The 17,751-nt window shown below is 37.7% G+C and overlaps 1 protein-coding gene across 9 annotated transcripts in view; it reads right to left on the reverse strand.

The window, feature by feature from the left end:
- The window catches only part of SNX29 (sorting nexin 29), a 688,321-nt gene that overhangs the window by 632,907 nt on the left and 37,663 nt on the right, over positions 1-17,751 (reverse strand). For all 9 annotated transcript variants that reach the window (XR_011967204.1, XR_011967210.1, XR_011967211.1 and 6 more), the window contains exon 4: positions 13,909-14,033. Coding sequence is in view for 5 of the 9 variants with exons in the window: in XM_072609956.1 (XP_072466057.1) it covers positions 13,909-14,033 (125 nt within the window). In the remaining 4 variants the exon portion in view is untranslated. The remainder of the gene's footprint in view (positions 1-13,908; positions 14,034-17,751) is intronic.

The raw sequence follows: 17,751 nt of genomic DNA on the forward strand, positions 1-17,751 counted from the left end.
AAAACCATACTATACTTTCTATAACTGCATTACTAAAAAGCCCCACAAAATATGGTTCAATCTTCCTTGGCAACCTTATAAATGGCTCCCAATATGCCTCATTTTAACAAAAAGTTGAAATTTTCCCCACCAACAACTCTTAAGAACAAGCAAAAAATCACCTCACTTGAGTTTCATTTCCCTTTCTGCTAACAATGACAATAAGTCTAAAATGTTCAAAATTCTTACAGTAAAGAATCCTGCATGAATATCAAGCCCTAAACAACCTTATACTTGAGTTGGATCTGTATCTGTATTCATCTTTTACACATCTAAAGACTTTCTTTATAGCCCCAACAGTCATCCTTTCAAGATGATTCTCCAAGAAGAAATCTTTGTTTTGTATTTTCAAAACAGAAATTTTAAAAGAGAACTGAAATTGTTAAAGGAAAAGAGAACAGCAAAAAAAAAAAAAAAAGAAGAAGCAGACTTCCTCTTTTGATCAAAAAAGATCAGTAGAATATTCTTCCAATGTAAGCAGATTATCCAGAACCTAACATTTTTTTCTTTTTTAAAAAAATCATTCTTCAAAAACAAAATCATTCTTCCCCTGAAAAGTAAACAATATTTTACGCAGGGTTTTTTTTCTGTCACTATTTTGTTAATTAATCTGAATGTGTCCATGTTTATATCTATTCTTGTATTTGACAAACCCATCAAATAAAGTATGCTATGTAAACCACATCTGACATCCTTTCAACATAAGACCTGAGGAACGGAGGAGTTAAACATACCAAAGAAGCTAAATATCAAAACTTGATACCAAAGTAAAGATACTCAGCAAATATTAAATTTACAGTTGATTGATATGAAGTCTAAAAGCAAAGGTAAAAAAGTCTTCGATGTACAAAAATACTTATAGTAGCTCTTTCTGTAGTGGCGAAGAAAAGGACACTAAGTGAATGCCCACCAGTTGGGGAATGGCTGAACAAATTATGGCGTGTGAATGTAATGGAATATTATTGTCCTGTAAGAAACAAAGAAAAACAGTTTCAGGAAAACTTAGGAGGACTGGAAGGTGGCAGAAAGGAAAAAAAAATGCTTGATATTTGAAATTTTTTATTATAATGCAAATGTAACCAATTTACAAAAGTCTACCCTCAAAAACACGGTTCCAACTAACCTACCTTTCTAGACTCACTGCATTTTACTCTCCTTCAGGATCTCTACATTCCTATCAAATTGGCCTACTAGCTAGCTGTTCCCTGCAGGCAGCATTCCATCTCTGTGACTTTGCCCAGACTATCTCCTATGCCAGGAATGTATTCCTTCAGAATTCTGGGTTTCCGTCAAAGCTCAACTCAGGAGCTACTTCTTATGAAGTCTTCCATGCTCCCTCCTCTCACCCAGGGTGATTAGTAATTTCTCCCTCCTTAAATTACCTTGCATACATTGATCTGCATATATAACTTTCAGTATATATAATGTAAGCACCTGGAGAACAAGACTTTTTTTTTGTCTTTGTCTTCATACCCCCATCACCTAGCATAGCAGCCTGAACGTAGTAGGAAATTAATAAACATATGTTGGATTGCATTAGTGGACCAAGGAGATCAGTTTCTGTAATTTTACCATTTGATAAAATATTGCTAACACGTATTTAGACTACGGAGTTCTGGAAAGAATAAAAACTGCAGGGACTTTTGAAAATAGTTTAAAAGTACTTTCATTTCCATCATTTTATCCAATCTTCACACAAATGCATTATCTCCATTTAACAAATGACAAAACTACAGGTTTAGGGAATAACGACCTGCCATGGTACAGCACAAAGAAATATCTTGTGTAAAAAATCACTATGTTCCAACTTCTACCCTCCTCATGATGGCTATGGAATATCCTCCACTCATCTTGTACATGCTCTTCCAATACTCAATTCTTCTTTCAATAATCAGTACAAGTTCAGGGCTTGGTCTTCTTCGGCAAAACACGGACAAACACACACACAAGTTCTGGGCCCATCCTATTTCAGCAACTGAATCCACTTCTTCATAAAAGAAACAGAAGGTATGCTTCATCAATGAGAATTTACCAGGGCAGACTCATTCACATTGTAAAACTCTGGGTCAATTTCCCACGGCAACATGTCAGGTGGAATAAGGAAGGAACCCTCTGAAGTCCTTTCAAATTCCCCTCCAAAAAACTAGAAAACCACCTCAGAATTGATCTAGGATCAAGGAAGCACCTTAACAGACTGGCAGGACAGGTCTATTTCAAGCCTGGGGCACTCCACTAGCAAGGCCCCACCCTTCTGCAAACCAGCAGCCCCCTGGAGGCAAGCAAGCACTCTACACAATACACTAAGTCCCTCAGCACAAGCCACCAGCAAGGCCTTGACCCCATTACCAGTTAGTAGTGGAGCCTCACCCCAGGGCTAGGCAATAGCAAGACCTCAACCTTGAGGCCTACCAGAAGAGAGACCCTGTCTCCACAGCAACCCAGTAGTAGGGTCCTACCCCTGGAGCAGGCCCACAGCTAAACCTCACAAGCAGGGGAAGCCAATAGAGAGGCTCCTATACCCAGTACAAGCCAGAAGGGAGGCCTACCCTCCTGAGAAAGGAAGCAGCTAAGCCCTGAAGTCCAGTGAAAACCAGCAGTAAGACCTAGAGGCTCAGCACAAAAAGCTTGGGACAGTGCAGGACCGGAACTCTCACATAATAACACCAAGCCAATAAAAAAGGCAAGAAAAAAATGAGTAAAAACCAAAAAAAGGGCTTGACTATAGAAAGTTACTACGGTGATAGAGAAGATCAAGTCATAAACATAGAAGAAGACAATACTGTCAAAGTGGCTATGTGTGAAGCCTCAAAGAAAAATGTAATTTGGTCTTAGACACAAAAAAGAATTTGACACAAAAAGAGCTTACAAAGAATTTTAAAAAGTAAATTAAAGTAGAAGAAAGACTGGGAAAAGAAATGAGAGGAATGCAAGAGAATTATAAATAAAGAATCAATAGCATGGGAAAAGATATACAAAAATTTACTGAGGAAAATAATTCCCTAAAGAACAGAATTGTTCAAATGGAAAAGAAAGCAAAAAAGCTCACTGAAGAAAATAATTCCTTAAAAGTTAGAATTAAGTGGAAACTAATGACTCTACGAGCCATCAATATACAATAAAACAAAATCCAAAAAGGAAAAATATAGAAGAAAAACATGAAATTCATCACTGGAAAAATAAGTGACCTAGAAAATAGATCCAGGAGAGATAAAAAAAGAATTATCTGAAAGCCATGATTAAAAAAAAAAAAAAAGCCTGGACATCTTTCAAGAAATCATCAAAGAGAACTACTCTGATATATCAGAACCAGAGAGCCAAATAAAAATTTGACCTTCAAATACAAGACTCAAGGGAACAAGAAAGAAAAAACATAAGAAATTCAGTAAGGTTCTATATTTCTATATGGTAAGATAGTATTTGTAACTCTTAACAACTTCATTACTATAAGAGAAATTAAGAGTCAACGTAGACAAAGTGTGGCTATAAGGTGACTTTGATGGAATGATACCCTAAAAATACAAAATAAAGGGGTAAGAAAAGTACATTGGAAGAAGGATATGGGATACTGAGCCGGGTAAATTAACTACCATAAAAGAGGCATGAAAGAGCTATTATAATGGACAGGAAGATGGGAGTTGGGGGTGGCAGGTAAAGCTTCAACCTTACCCTCATCAGAACTCACTCCAAGAGGGAATAACATACACACCCTCAATTTGAAATAGAAATCTATCTTACCCCATAATGAAGGGAGAATAGAAGGGGGAGGGGGAACTAATAAAAGGGAGGTATATTGGAGAAGCTGGTGATCAAAAGTAAAACACTTGTGAGGATGGAAAGGGTGGGAGGGTAAGAAAGAGAGGGGGATAAACAAGCAAAATAGTAACATAAAGGGAAATAAGCAGTTAGTTATAACTATAAATGTGAATGGAATGAACTCACCCATCAAAGAGAAGTAGACAGCAGAACGGATTAAAAACCAGAATCCTACAAGATGTTTACAATAAACACATTTGAAGCACAGAGATACACACAGGGTAAAGGGAAGAGGCTGAAGCAGAATCTGTTATGAAGCAAAGAAAGCAGGGGTAGCAATCATGATCTCAGACAAAACAAAAGCAAAAATATATCTAATTAAAAGAGATAAAGAAGGAAACTATATCTTGCTGAAAGGTACCATAGACAACGAAGTCATATCAATACCAAATATATGTGTACCAAATGGTGCATCAAAATTTTTGAAGAAGTTGAATGGGTTACAAGAGGAAATAGATAATAAAAAATACTAATGGGAGGCCTCAATTTTCCCCTCACAGAGCTAGATAAATCTAACCAAAAAAATAAATAAGAAAGAAGCTAAGGAGGTGAATAAAATTCTGGATAAGTTCGATATGACAGATCTCTGGGGAAAACTGAATGGGAACAGAAAGGATAATACCATTTTTCTCAGCAGTACATGGCACTTACACAAAAAAATGACCATCTATTAGGACATAAAAACCTCACAACCAAAAGTAATAATAGCAAATGCATCCTTTTCAGATCATAATGCAACAAAAATTACATTCAATAATGGACAATGGAAAGAGAGATCAAAAATTAATTAGAAATTAAATAATCTAATCCTAAAAAATAAGTGGGTCAAAGAAAAATCATAAAACAATAATTTCGTTAAGGAAAATGACAACAATGAGACAACATACAAAAATTTGTGGGATGGAGACAAAGAAGCATTTAGGGGAAAATTTATATGTCTAATTGCTTACATCAATAAAATAGAGAAAAAGCAAATCTAATTAAATTGGGAATACAACTAAAAAACTAGAAAAAGAACAAATTAAAAATCCCCAATTAAACACCAAATTGGAACCTGAAAATCAAAGAATAAATAAAATTGAAAGTAAAAAAATCATTGAACTAATAAATAAAACTAGAAGCTGGTTTTATGGGGAAAAAAACAATAAAATAGATAAACCACTGGTATCATTTGAAAAAAGGAAAGAAAATCAAATTACTAGTATCAAAAATGAAAGGGATAAATTCAGTACCAATGAAGAGGAAATTAAGACAACTGTTAGGAGCTATTTTACCCAATTATATGCCAATAAATTTGACAATCTAAATGAAATAAATGAATATCTATAAAAATATAAATGACTCAGATTAACAGCAGAAATAAAATACTTAAATAACCCAATCTTAGAAAAAGAAATTGAACAAGCCATCAACAAACTCCCTAAGAAAAACTGCCAAGGCCAGCTGGATTTACAAGTGAATTCTACCAAATATATAAAAAACACTTAATTCCAATAGTATATAAACTGTTTGGAAAAATAGGCAAAGAGGGAATTCTACCAATTCCTTTTACAACACAAATATGGTGCTGATACCCAAACCAGGAAGAGTCAAAGCTGAGAAAGAAAATTGTAGACCAATTTTCCTAATGAATATTGATGCAAAAATTATAAATAAAATACGAGCAAAGAGATTACAGCAATATATCACAAGAATCATATACTACAACCAAATGGAATGCAAAGTTGGTTCAACATTAGGGAAACTATCAGCATAACTGACCATATCAATAACAAAGCCAACAAAAATCATATGATTATCTCAATAGATGCAGAAAAAGTCTGACAAAATACAGCACTCATTCCTACTAAAAACTTTATTGAAGTTTACCTTAAAATGATAAGTACTATCTAAAATCATTAGCTGGCATTATCTGTAATGAGAATAAGCTAGAAGTCTTCCCAATACAATCAGGGGTAAAGCAAGGATGCCCATTATCACTTTTATTATTTAATACTGTACTAGAAATGTTAGCTATAGCAATAAGAGAAGATAAATTAGAATAGGAAGAATTAGAATAGACAATGAAGAAACAAAATTATCACTCTTTACAGATATGTTATACTTAGAAAATCCCAGAGAATCAACTAAAAAAATTACTTGAAATTACTAACAACTTTAGCAAAGTCTCAAGATACAAAATAAACCCACATAAATTATTAGCATTTCTATATATTACTAACAAAACCAGCAGCAAGACATAGAAAGGGAAATTCTGCCAGGCCTAGAGGCCTGTGTGGGCTACCCGAGTCTTTCTTACCTCACCTCCGAAGTCTTCGTCTGGCCACGCCGGATGCACATATGAGAGAAAGGACGTTCCAGAGTCGAACAAGGGTTGAGCTTTATTTCAGGGTCTAGTTACAAGTGCAGGGGGCTCTTTCTTAGGAGGAAGAGGGGGAGATTTCCTAAGGAGGCTAAGATCTTAAGGGATTGGAAGTAGAAGTACAAGCGGGGAGAGAGGGGGAGGGGAGAGAGAAGAGAAGAAAACGGAGCCTACTGTCCTCTTGGCTCCTTACGTGCTAAGAGAGCTTTCAGGCTTCCTCAATCCTACTTAACCTTCAGCCACACAGTTTGCATCTCAATACCGTGCTGTTAGATAACAATAGTGTGCCCAGATCCGGGACGACCTCGAGGGCAGGGAGACTCCACCCATCACGTATCTCCCGGGGAGAGGCGGAAATACCCGAGATAGCTTGGTTCACCTCGATCCCCTGCCGTTTCCTGGGAGGGTCTCGTGAGAGCTCTAAGATTTAGAAGCTCCCACCTTTACCCGCCCGAGACTGTCCACACGGAATTGAGCTTCCAATCCCAACAAAATTCCATTTAAAATAACTAGGGGAGAGAGGAATAGAACTTGGAACTCGAAACTTTAATTAAAAATGTGAGAAAAAAAATTTTTTTAAACCATGGGATCTTTAGTCATGTCAAACTCCTAATTGTTTTATCTCTTTGGTTAAATCAAAATCATCTGTGACTATAGTTCCAAAGACATGCGATTTTAAAAACTACTTTTTTCTTTAAGTATATCACCGACTTTTTATTGACACTGCCACTACTGCGTAAGACTAAAAGGAAAAGAATATGAGTCATGAGATATAATCACTGAATTCTGGAGAAGTAACTTTATATTTCACCAGCAAATAAATAATTCTGAGAGTAATCAATCATTCTATGGTGAAGGTTCCACTCAACACAACAGTCCTCCATTTCTGGAGATACGGTTTGAATCTCAATCAGGTTCCAAGTTACAACAAATTGGGTGAGCTTGTGCTGGTCCTTGAAGAATCTGGTGTAATTTACCAGCCCAATCTATTCCAGAAGAATCTAAGGGAGAGATGACGCATACCTCTAGGTAAATGCTTCACTACTCCACAAAAAGCCAAAGGTGAGTTGTCCAGACTCTTGGTGCCTCTGGCTAAGATTTCGCAGCTATAGAAGTGGCCTCAATCCCCAAAATCTCAAACAGTGGAATGAATCTACATAATCTCATTGTTAACATATACTCCCTCCAACAATAAAGGCTGCAACCTACCCACACTTGTCCAGCCTGTGAAAACTGTCCATGTTCTCCCACAAATCTGACCCAAATGGGCTTGCTTAACATCCTGGGGGCTTTCTTTTAGTTCTCTTAACACTGTATGGATACCAGTTATGCACATGCGTTATTTTTCACTTGTGCTATGTGAATAGCCCATATTTTTTCGAATCATACTTTTTTCTGAAATCCTTTCCACTATTTCTCCTAATTTCTCACTGATAATGTGAGGCAACCTGTTTATACTCACCACTCCACTGCCCTTTGAGTGATCTGCAACTTCAATCCCTCAGAGTCTCTAGGACTCTGTGATTTGAAATTGTACATCACCAGAAGAAACGTGATGTTAAAAAAGATGGTCCTGTTTCAGAAAGAAGCTTAGGGTCATTAAAAGAGCTGTACAGTTTATCAAAGACAACCTAGCATTATCTCCTCCTCCTGATCAATTCTGGGTTCAGGTTCATTTGCAGAGTCTATCTCAGAGACATTCACTGTCTCAGAAATACACATTAATTGACATTAATGTGTATTAATGTGTATTAAACACAGAAGAATAAAAAAGATAAAACAGGAAAGCAAAATAGGAAACTAAAACATGAGATAAATATAATGAGCTAATGAAATCATTTTGAAAATGAAAGAAAAAGGAACTGTGGATAACTAATAAAAAATTTTATGGGTGTTTGTTTTAGTTTTATCTTTGTTTTAAGGGCAAACTTGTTCTCTGAGCTGGTTTAAAAAAAAAAACAAGCACATTCCCTTGTAAAGAAAATGTAGTTAACAACTGGCAAAGATACTAGACAAAACTCAGTAGATCACTCATTCAACCCAGGACTCTGGCAGAAAATGAGAAAGTCAAAATTTGAAATCAGGTGTTCTAAGTACATGAATTTATAAGAGAAAATGTCCTTTCTTTGCCTCTATAACAGGAGTTACTTAGTGACATGAATTCTGTAGATTCTCAAGAGCAATCTTGTCAGTTTAACATTAAACTAATCTATAAAATGAAGGGTTTAGATTGGACAGATTCCTCAGGAATGTTCCAGGGCTACTATTATATGACCTGCTCAGGTTTTCTATTTTCAAAATTTAAAATTATAAATAACAAAAGTAATAGAACATCTTCTTTTGTTGACCAAAACACTAATTCACTGGTACCATTTCCAACCTAACAAACTTAGAACTGTAGAGAGAGGATTAATCACTAACATCTTTTAATGCGACTTCATACTGCACCCTATTTGATTCAAACATGCCAGTCTCACCTTCCTATCTAATTTTTACATTCACTGAATGTAAATACCACCATTTCTACTTCTCATGTGTACCCACAGTACCTATCTAACCCAGGGTTACTCATTAGACACAAAAGAGACCCTCAATAAATACTAATCAAGTAATTGAAAAGAATAATTTTAGATTTCAGGATAAAGACTATCTTTTCCTCTCTATGTCATCCTTGTTGTTGTTCAATCTTCATACTCAGAGAGGCTGAGGATATCACAATGTTGGGATCGAGGTGCAGAGTGTTTGACTGTGGCTCACCAGTACAGCATGAGCCTGGAAGGCTCCACCACAGGTGGGACACAAATAGTCCAGAAGAACATTTGGGATGGAGATATCTCACGTTTCTTTCCAGCTGCTGCAATGCTGCTCTGTACCTTCTTGGATGTGAGCATGCCATGCAAGGCAGTCCTGTCTCACAATCAATCTAAATCACAATCAGTACTAAAGTTCTTCAGAGAGACCCTGAGAGGATCCTTGCACGCATCTTCTGACTTTCATGTGAGCACTCGCCTTGTACAAGTTTTCCATAAAATAGTCTTTTAGAGGTAAATATACATTTGGTGTTTGGGCTATATGGATACTGCTCTGGAGATCTACAGGTGTTTAATATTCATTGTTTACTACACAAGATCATAAATTCATACATAATTACTTAGCTATCTCCAAAACTGCATTTTTGTCCACTTTTTCCTATCTGTATGTTCGTAATATATAGTGTGTTTTATAGAGCATCCCAGTTCAACAGGAACTTCACTGCAAAAAATCAAAGTATGGCTATGAGAGATGGGGCAAATGAAAAGATTAGACAGACACACATTGTCTAGAAAAACTTAAGTTCTAGATTTGTCACTTTCAACAGAAGTGTTATACTGAATGAGCAATTTGTGATTTTTATTGAGGAACTTTTCTAGTTGATGACTGGGTAATAATCACAAACAATGTACTTGTTCACCATGAAAAAACACCTCTGTAGCAAAGTCTCATTAATTCAAATGCCACTATTTGGAATTTGTTATCTGTTGGACAAAGGCTAGGCTAAAATTTACCTTGGCTTATCTAACTAACCTTTTCTTAAAAGATAATACAAACCTTATAGTTGTTAAGAAGAATATTTAAAATAATCAAAAGAAAATATATAATTTCACATACTTCAGAAGTACCATTTGCAAATAATCGACATGGTAACCTTAAGTCATTCTATACCCTATAATAGGTCCTCTAAGGCCGTCAATGTACAATAAATGCCCAAGACAATTTTATTCAAATCTTATGTCTGACTAATAAAACTTCTTTTTAAATATTCTATAATTAAAACTTTTCAAAAATTCAAACTGCTCTTGGTCATAAGAAACGTTGAATAACAATCAGGAGAGGCACTGAACCGATGATACTTACCTCTCTGTACCTGTCTACCTCTCTGAGTCTGGCCTCCGGAAACCAAATCAGAAGTCTAAAGATTGCCTTGTAATTATGTAGAATCAGACAAGGTAGGTGTCTACACAAGAAATCAGCTGCTCAGGTGGTACAGGCACCCTTCTCCTAATCAAAGTTTAAGCCACCTTCCTTCTTCACCAATCTTCCCACTGTTTAGTATGGATAAATTTCTCTTCAAGATCTCTTTCAATAACCCAAGCTATCGACTCAGTTTTTCTACCTATCAAAAAAAACTTCAGAAAGTCTTCCTTTGCTTGTTTCTGTGACAGTCCCTGATACTATCATTTAACACCAAGGTTCCAAAGACTATTTTTAATCACAAGTGTGCCTCTACGTACTTCATGAGGACAAAGTACTGAGGTTTTATTGAATAAACAATAGAAGGGATCACATTTTATGCCCTGCTCAGATGAATACCATTTAGTATACTCTGAATGTTTAATTAATATTAATTAAAGACAAGAATTATAAAAGGCATGTTGGCAAACTATCAAAAATGTTTTCTCTTTTTTTCTAATTTGCTACAAAGCTACCAACAAGTTTATCAGAATAAAACAAAAATAATAGCTTTCATAATTAATTAATCTATTTTTAATTCATGCATACAATCCAGCTAGACTTTGACAGGGAAACAGGAAAGATAAAGCAAAGGCCAGAGACAGCTTAGACTCTCTCAGATAGAACTAGATAATTTTCCACAGCCTTGTAAAAAATAAATGGTTGCATATGAATGGAGCTGAAGATACCCCAAGCTCAAGCCCTGCCCTTGTACTCATCGTTACTTTACCAAAAACTTTGTCTCAGAAATTCTGGTGCAAATGATTGCAAGGTGGTTTCTTCCACCCTCAAGAAAAAAGGGGGGAAGGAGGGAAGGAAGCTGAGAAATCATTCTATTCCTCCAAAACAATATAAATTCTTAAATTAGATGCTCTCTTATAATAAGAAATCCAGTTTGGGAAGTAGTCATTCTCTGTTACAAAAAGAGGAGACATCTGGGGGAGACAAGAGGAGAGGAAAGAGCAAATGTAAGACCGATCAATAAGAAGTACATACTATGTGTTAAACACTGGGAAACAGAGATAAAATGAGTCTCAGTTACTGCATTCTGCCTGCCCACACTCAACCAGGGCACAGTAGGTAGACTTCGTATTAGGCTGAACCAAGAGCACAACATGCCTAAGAGTCTCTTCTCAAAAGTTAAGTCCTAAAAAAGCTATTCCAATCCCCAGAACCAACCAGTAAGCATGTGGCTTTATGAAAATATCACAAAACTAGGGGTGTGCAAACCCCTCTATAATATGTTGTTTGTTCTTCATTGCCAAAAAGGACCGGCAGCATTATGGGGTAATGCCTCGACTTACGTGAGGTGGAGCTGCACAAATCGTAAGCCTCACTCTCCCTTCCTGAATCACTGAAGGCCAGTGCAGGGCCATGGCCCAGGATGCTGTGGAAGACCTTGGTGTCCTGGATATCTGACCAAGCTCTAAGCGCTCCACAGCTCCTGCTTCAGCCGCCTTCATGGTCACTGGAACAATGAAAGTCTTCATATGATCTGAGTAGATGTTCCCCTGATTCTCCAATGGGTTTGAGGCCTCTCAGTTACCCTCAATTTGGTTTAAGCCATCTACCAAGATAATTTTACTAGGGTGTGGCTGCTGTCCATGCTACAGCTTGTTGGAGCCACAGGTGAGTGCCAAGTAGACACCGAAAGTGGATGAGCAGTCCTGAAAAGGGCTCAGCAAGCTTTCACACCAGAGGTACTAGTCCTCCATGATACCATGTAAGCCCCACCTATACAATATATGCTACTATTTGATGAAATAGTTTCTTTTCCTAGGAAAAAAGGTCACCTTAAGGCTCATACCTCAGAACACTTCCTAATTAGATGAGGCAAAGGAAAGGAAAAAATAAGAAAAAGAAAAGAAAATAGGAAACAAGTAAGTGGAAATCTCTTTCAACTTTCAATTCAGTTTAAAGTAAAATTAAGCATCTACACTATGGAGAGTACCATGCTGGACCTTAGAGAGCTACAAGAATAAATAAGATACTGCCCCAGTTCTCATGGAGAATTACTATTAAATGGAGAAAAATGGCACTGATACAAATAACTAGAGAAAATAGAAAAATATAAGTACATAAAAGAAGCATAAAGTGCTATGCTAGGCACAAGCAAGGAAAGATCATTTCTAACCCAGAATCACAGAAAGCTTTACAGAGAAAGGAACAATTAGATGGAGTCTTGAAGGGTAAATAGGATTTTAATTTAGCAGAAAAAGCCAGGGAAAACATTATAAGGACAGGAATTAGCATGAGTTAAGCCCAGAACGTGTATAGGAGGTAACAAGTAGTCAACTTTGGCTATAGTATAAAAAAAGTGGTAAAGATGTAGTATGATATAAATTTGCTAAGATGAGGTAATATAGGTTTGTAAATGACCTTGAATATAACTAAGGAGTTTGGATTTTATCAAATTCAATTCAACTCAACAAACACTTCTAAAATATTTACTGATTACAAAGTACTGGAGATAAGAAAGGCAAAAACAAAATAGCTCTTGCCTTCAAGGAACTTACATTCTCCTGATGTATTAGGGAGGTTCTAACGAGTCACTGAAGTAAACACTTTGATTTCTAAAACTGAGAAACCATTGAAATGAATCAATCAACAAGCATGTATTAAGCCCCTACTATGTTCCTAGGCTCTGTGGCAGATAAGCAATCGTGAGTCTGCATACTGTCAAAATGAAAAGGCAACCTCTACATTGGGTTGAAGAGTAGCTAAGACAGAGGAGAGAAAAATAAAACTACATCAAGGAAAGGCAGAATCAAAAAGAAGTAAAATGAGCAGTGGAAAAGAACAAGACTTGCGAGTCAGGAGTCCTGGTTCTAATTCAAGTTTTGCCACTAAGTGGCTTTATGACCTTGGACTAGACGTTTCCCTTCTCTGGACCTCAGCAAGGTGATCTACAAACTGAGGGAGCTGAATTGGATAAGTTCCCAGGCCCCTTTCAGCCCTGGCATATTCTAGGATGCTAAATATTTAACAGTTTTAGTATGTACTCTCAATAGAAATCAGGCGCAATGAGCTCTCATTTCCCTGTAAAGTGATGGCGATCATAAGACAGCACATTTTAATTAGCAGCAACACAGACATTAGCAGGATGCTTAGAAAGATTCCAAAATCCTGAACTATGTTGGGAAGCACAGACGTGGCCCAAAATACAAATTACTTGTAAATCATCACTGATTTCTTCCTTAGAACTGATGTAATTGTAAGTGACAGTTTCAAAGTAAATAACAGTCGAAGTAAGTCACAGGAACTGAAGCATGGCACACAGGGATGGCCTTCTTTAGCACCACAGACTTACAAGATATCACACAAAAACTCCTGCAAACAGAGACCATGGTTTCTAAAGACAGAATTATGAAATGTCATGCTCTTCACATGCATAATATTAAGCAAAGTGTTAATTTCCTGCCAACTGCCATGCCACATTTGTGAAATAAATACATTTTACACCAAAATATCCTCCTGCAGGATCCTGGATTGTGTTTAGAACCTAATGTAGCTTTGAGAACCTTACATCAAGAATATAAAGATGATTGAAAAAGCCCATTCAGCACTGAATTGTTTACCAAATTAAAAAACAAACATAGTCTTACAATTCAAGTTACCACCCCTCACTTCCGTATACCAAAAGCCTAGACACTTATAAAAGGGGAGCAAAATACCAAAGCCCTGTTCAACAGCGCAGTCAGTACCTGTCTCTGTCTTGCTAGAGAATCCTGCTGCCTGTCTGATCGCTGCTGCCGTTAACGCTAATCCGCGACTCCTCTTCAAGCCATGCTGTAACACAGATTCAAACTGGGCACACAGACAAGTCACTCTGCAACAGAATAAACGATTAATCAAACCATCGTGTGATGAGACTGACAGACGCAGCAGCAGCAACATCCAGATGCAGTTGATTCGGACGCTGGGCAAGAATGCAGGGCATCAAGGTAGACACGGGCACCAGCATGCCAAAGGAAAACACTTGGTAATTTACTCCTGTGGGACACATGGCAAAAACAACTTTGATTTATGTTAATTTGACTTACTACGTGGGAGCATCACAGAGTCTAGCCATATTCATCGTATTCATTAAAACACAGTAACAACAATTCATAAGACAAGGGAAATGAAATTTGTACGAGCGGCAAGAGAAGAAAAAATCCATTTAGAAACAAATCGGTGCCTGTGGGAGTGTTAATCATATCCAATTCACAAGTCACAGATTCAGCTCTAATTCGCCTCACACATTTGCAGTAACGAGATTATATTTTCATGGATTGAATTCACAATGTGCCAAGTTAGAGACTGCATGTAACTTCATGCCATGTTACATCCATTGACAAACAACAGAACTTCCAAATTCTTGTTCTTTGCTTCATTAGGCACCTGATGTTTTGCCAGAGATTCAGTTTTTAAGTCAATGACAGGGTTGGCTAAATCTTCAACTAAAAAAAGGCACAACCAGAGTACAATGTTACGCACAATAACAGTGAGGGATAATTATGGCACAGTGGATAGGGCCCTGGACTTGAGCGCCTAGAAGACCTGAATTCAAATCCTGCCTCACAAAGCAAGTTGCCTCAGGCAAATCACTTAAATTTTCTGGGTCTCAGCTGCTTCACCTGTAAAATGAGAGAACTGGACTATGATGCCTACAAGCTCTCTTCTAGCTCTAAATTTATGATCCTGTGATCCCATTAGCAAAGTGAACTAGAACCCTAAATATTATGGTCACCAACAGAGACAAAACACAAAAATCACACTTTTCCATAAATTCCTCTGATTCTTGTTGCTTATCAATTCAGAGAGTCATAGATTTAGGGCTGAAAGATCATCTCGGCCAAATTCCACACTTTACAGATGAGACAAGGGAAGCCCAGAGACTTCCCCCAGGTCACACATAAGTCAGTCTGAGGAAGTCAAGACTTCCCTGCTTGCTGATTGAGTCACTGAGCCACCACCTGGCACGGCACATCCCAACCTAATTTCTTTCCCTTCCTACTCCACCCCTGCTAGTCACAAAAAATAAACCTACTTACCCCTGATTCTCCTGTACTCAATCCAAGACTTACAGTCCAAAGAGAACAGCATTTCATTTTCCCCTTCATCAGTTCAGAAAGAGAAGGGATAAATCTAGCACTGAGCCAGGAGTCAGAAAGACCAAGGCTGAACTCAGTCCTTGATAACCTACCAGCCGTGCGACTCTGGGCATCTGACTTAGCCTCCATCTGCCTCAGTTATTTCATCTGCTAAATGGGGATAATAAGAGCATCCACCTCCCAAGCTTGTTATGAGGATAGAATGAGATGACATCAGCAAAATGCTATGCGAATGCTAGCTATTACTATCATAAATTATAATTACTGTGTCCTTGAACCACCCATGATCTCAGAACTACACCTTATCTAACTTCTCTTCTGTGTGTCACTGTATATTATATTCAGTTTGTCACATCTATATTCAGATAACTGGAAACCATATGCTACTTGGCTGCAGAGATGTCTACCAAAGTCCAGGGTGCAGAACCTGCAGCCTCAAGGCCACAGATGGCCCTCTAGATCCTTAAGGGCAGTCCTGTGACTGAATCCAAACTTCACAGAACAAATCCCCTTCGTAAAAGGATTTGTTCTGTAAAACTTGGACTCAGTCAAAAGGCTGCACCCAAGGACCTAGAAGGCCACACGTGGCCTCAAGGCCACAGGTTCACTATCCCTGAAACTATCTTACACAAACATTTCTGTTTCCCTAGAATGAGCTTAAAAATTTTTGAAAATTTTAAATAAGCTTACTGAAATGAAAATTTCCTGGAATCCATGTCCAGGAAAACAGAAAAGGCACAAGGGAAAGAGCACTGATTCTGAAGTCCAAGGGACATGGTTCAACTCCCCCCTCAGATGTTCACTACCTGTGGGACCTTGCACAAGTCATCTGATCTCTTCGTGCCTCAGTTTCTTCATTTGTAAAAGGAGGGGTTGAACTGTATGGCCTCTGAGTTCCCTTTCAACCTTAGATTTATGACCTTTAATTCTGCAGTTATTACCAACAATCTGATGTCTTAAAATACTCAGTGTTGCCAGAATCAAGTATTTCATTTTTTTCCTCCTTTAAGAAGCAGAGGGGAAGGTGATAAGAGGAGACAAGATCCTTATGACAAAGACCTATCTTTTTAGATTTTTCTAAAAATGTAACAGTTTATTGAGCACATATTACAGGCACTTCAAGGAGAGTACAAAGGTGAATAAATACAGTCCCCATTATCAAGGAATTCATAAACCAATGGGGGAATGAAAAAAATAACTATAAAACAAGTTAGAAAATACTAGAGAAGTACAAAGTGATACGTTGGTTTGGAGATCTATCCAACAAAGGGGAATAAGGGAAAGCTTAAGAGAGAAAGTGATGTAATGAAAGATAAGAATTTGGACATGTAAAGAAGGGCAGAAGGCTGGTGCAGTGGATGAGAGAGGTATTTCAAATAGAGGTATTTCAAATGACACAAGCCAAGATGCAGAGGCAGAGGAGCGTGATAGCTACGCTCAGAGGGTGAAGTCAGCCAGTGTAGTTAAAGCACAGTATGTAACAGACAGCAGGTTGAAATAAGTCCAAAAAAGGAGGTTGGGGTTGAAGCAGACAGGGCCTTGAACAACAGGTGAAGGAGTTTGGACTTTATTTTGCAGGTAATAACACACTGAAGTTTCTGAGCAAGCAAATTTAATATTTTACAAAAAGATTAGTCTAATAGCAGCACAAAGGATTGATGAGAGACATGAGACACTAAAAGCAAGAAGATCAGTGAAAATACCAGTGCAAAAGCCCAAGCAAAAAGCAATGAAGGCCTGTACTGGCAAGATGGGAGTGGGAATGGGAAGGAGAGGAAAGTAAGAGTTTAGGGCACACTGCTGTTTCTCATATTCACAACTACAGCTGCATGCACAAGCTAGCCAGAAAGGCAGATCAGATGGTGGCACCTTGATATTCTACTCTCAAAAATTAAAAAAACTGTGAAAAGCAAAGTTCCCAAGTCACACCTCCCCAAAGGCCCCTTCTCACTCTTCTAGGATTACCTATGCTTCCTGCACAGGGAACCCAACCTATAAAAGTTAAAGGCACTTTTAAAAAATTTATAAAAAGCCTCTGTCCAAGCCTCACAGAGGCTAAGACTGCAAGCAATGATTTATCAAATCCAATCAAATGTCTATCAGGCACCTACCATGCCCAGTGTAAGACAATGCAGTAGGTCCCATTTAGGATACAAAAGGTCTGAGACAGGGTACCTGTCTACCAGAAGCTTATAAAGAAGTTGAGAATTACCAACATGCCTGCTGAGACCACACAAACACTGTACTGGCCAAAACTGTCTCACAACAATACACTAACACTAAGGTCATCAAATCTTACTTCAGACAGCAGCACGTTAGTCTCTGAGCAGATGGCTGGCAGAATGACTGCAGGGTACTGTGAAACAAACATTGTTCCAAGGCAATGGACTGCTCCTTGTGATACTGGGTTGTTGTGGGGGTTTTTTGTGAAACCAATAAACGCCATTACAT

Source organism: Notamacropus eugenii, chromosome 1 (assembly GCF_028372415.1).
Source record: "Notamacropus eugenii isolate mMacEug1 chromosome 1, mMacEug1.pri_v2, whole genome shotgun sequence".
In the NCBI taxonomy this organism is placed as follows: Eukaryota; Metazoa; Chordata; class Mammalia; order Diprotodontia; family Macropodidae; genus Notamacropus; species Notamacropus eugenii.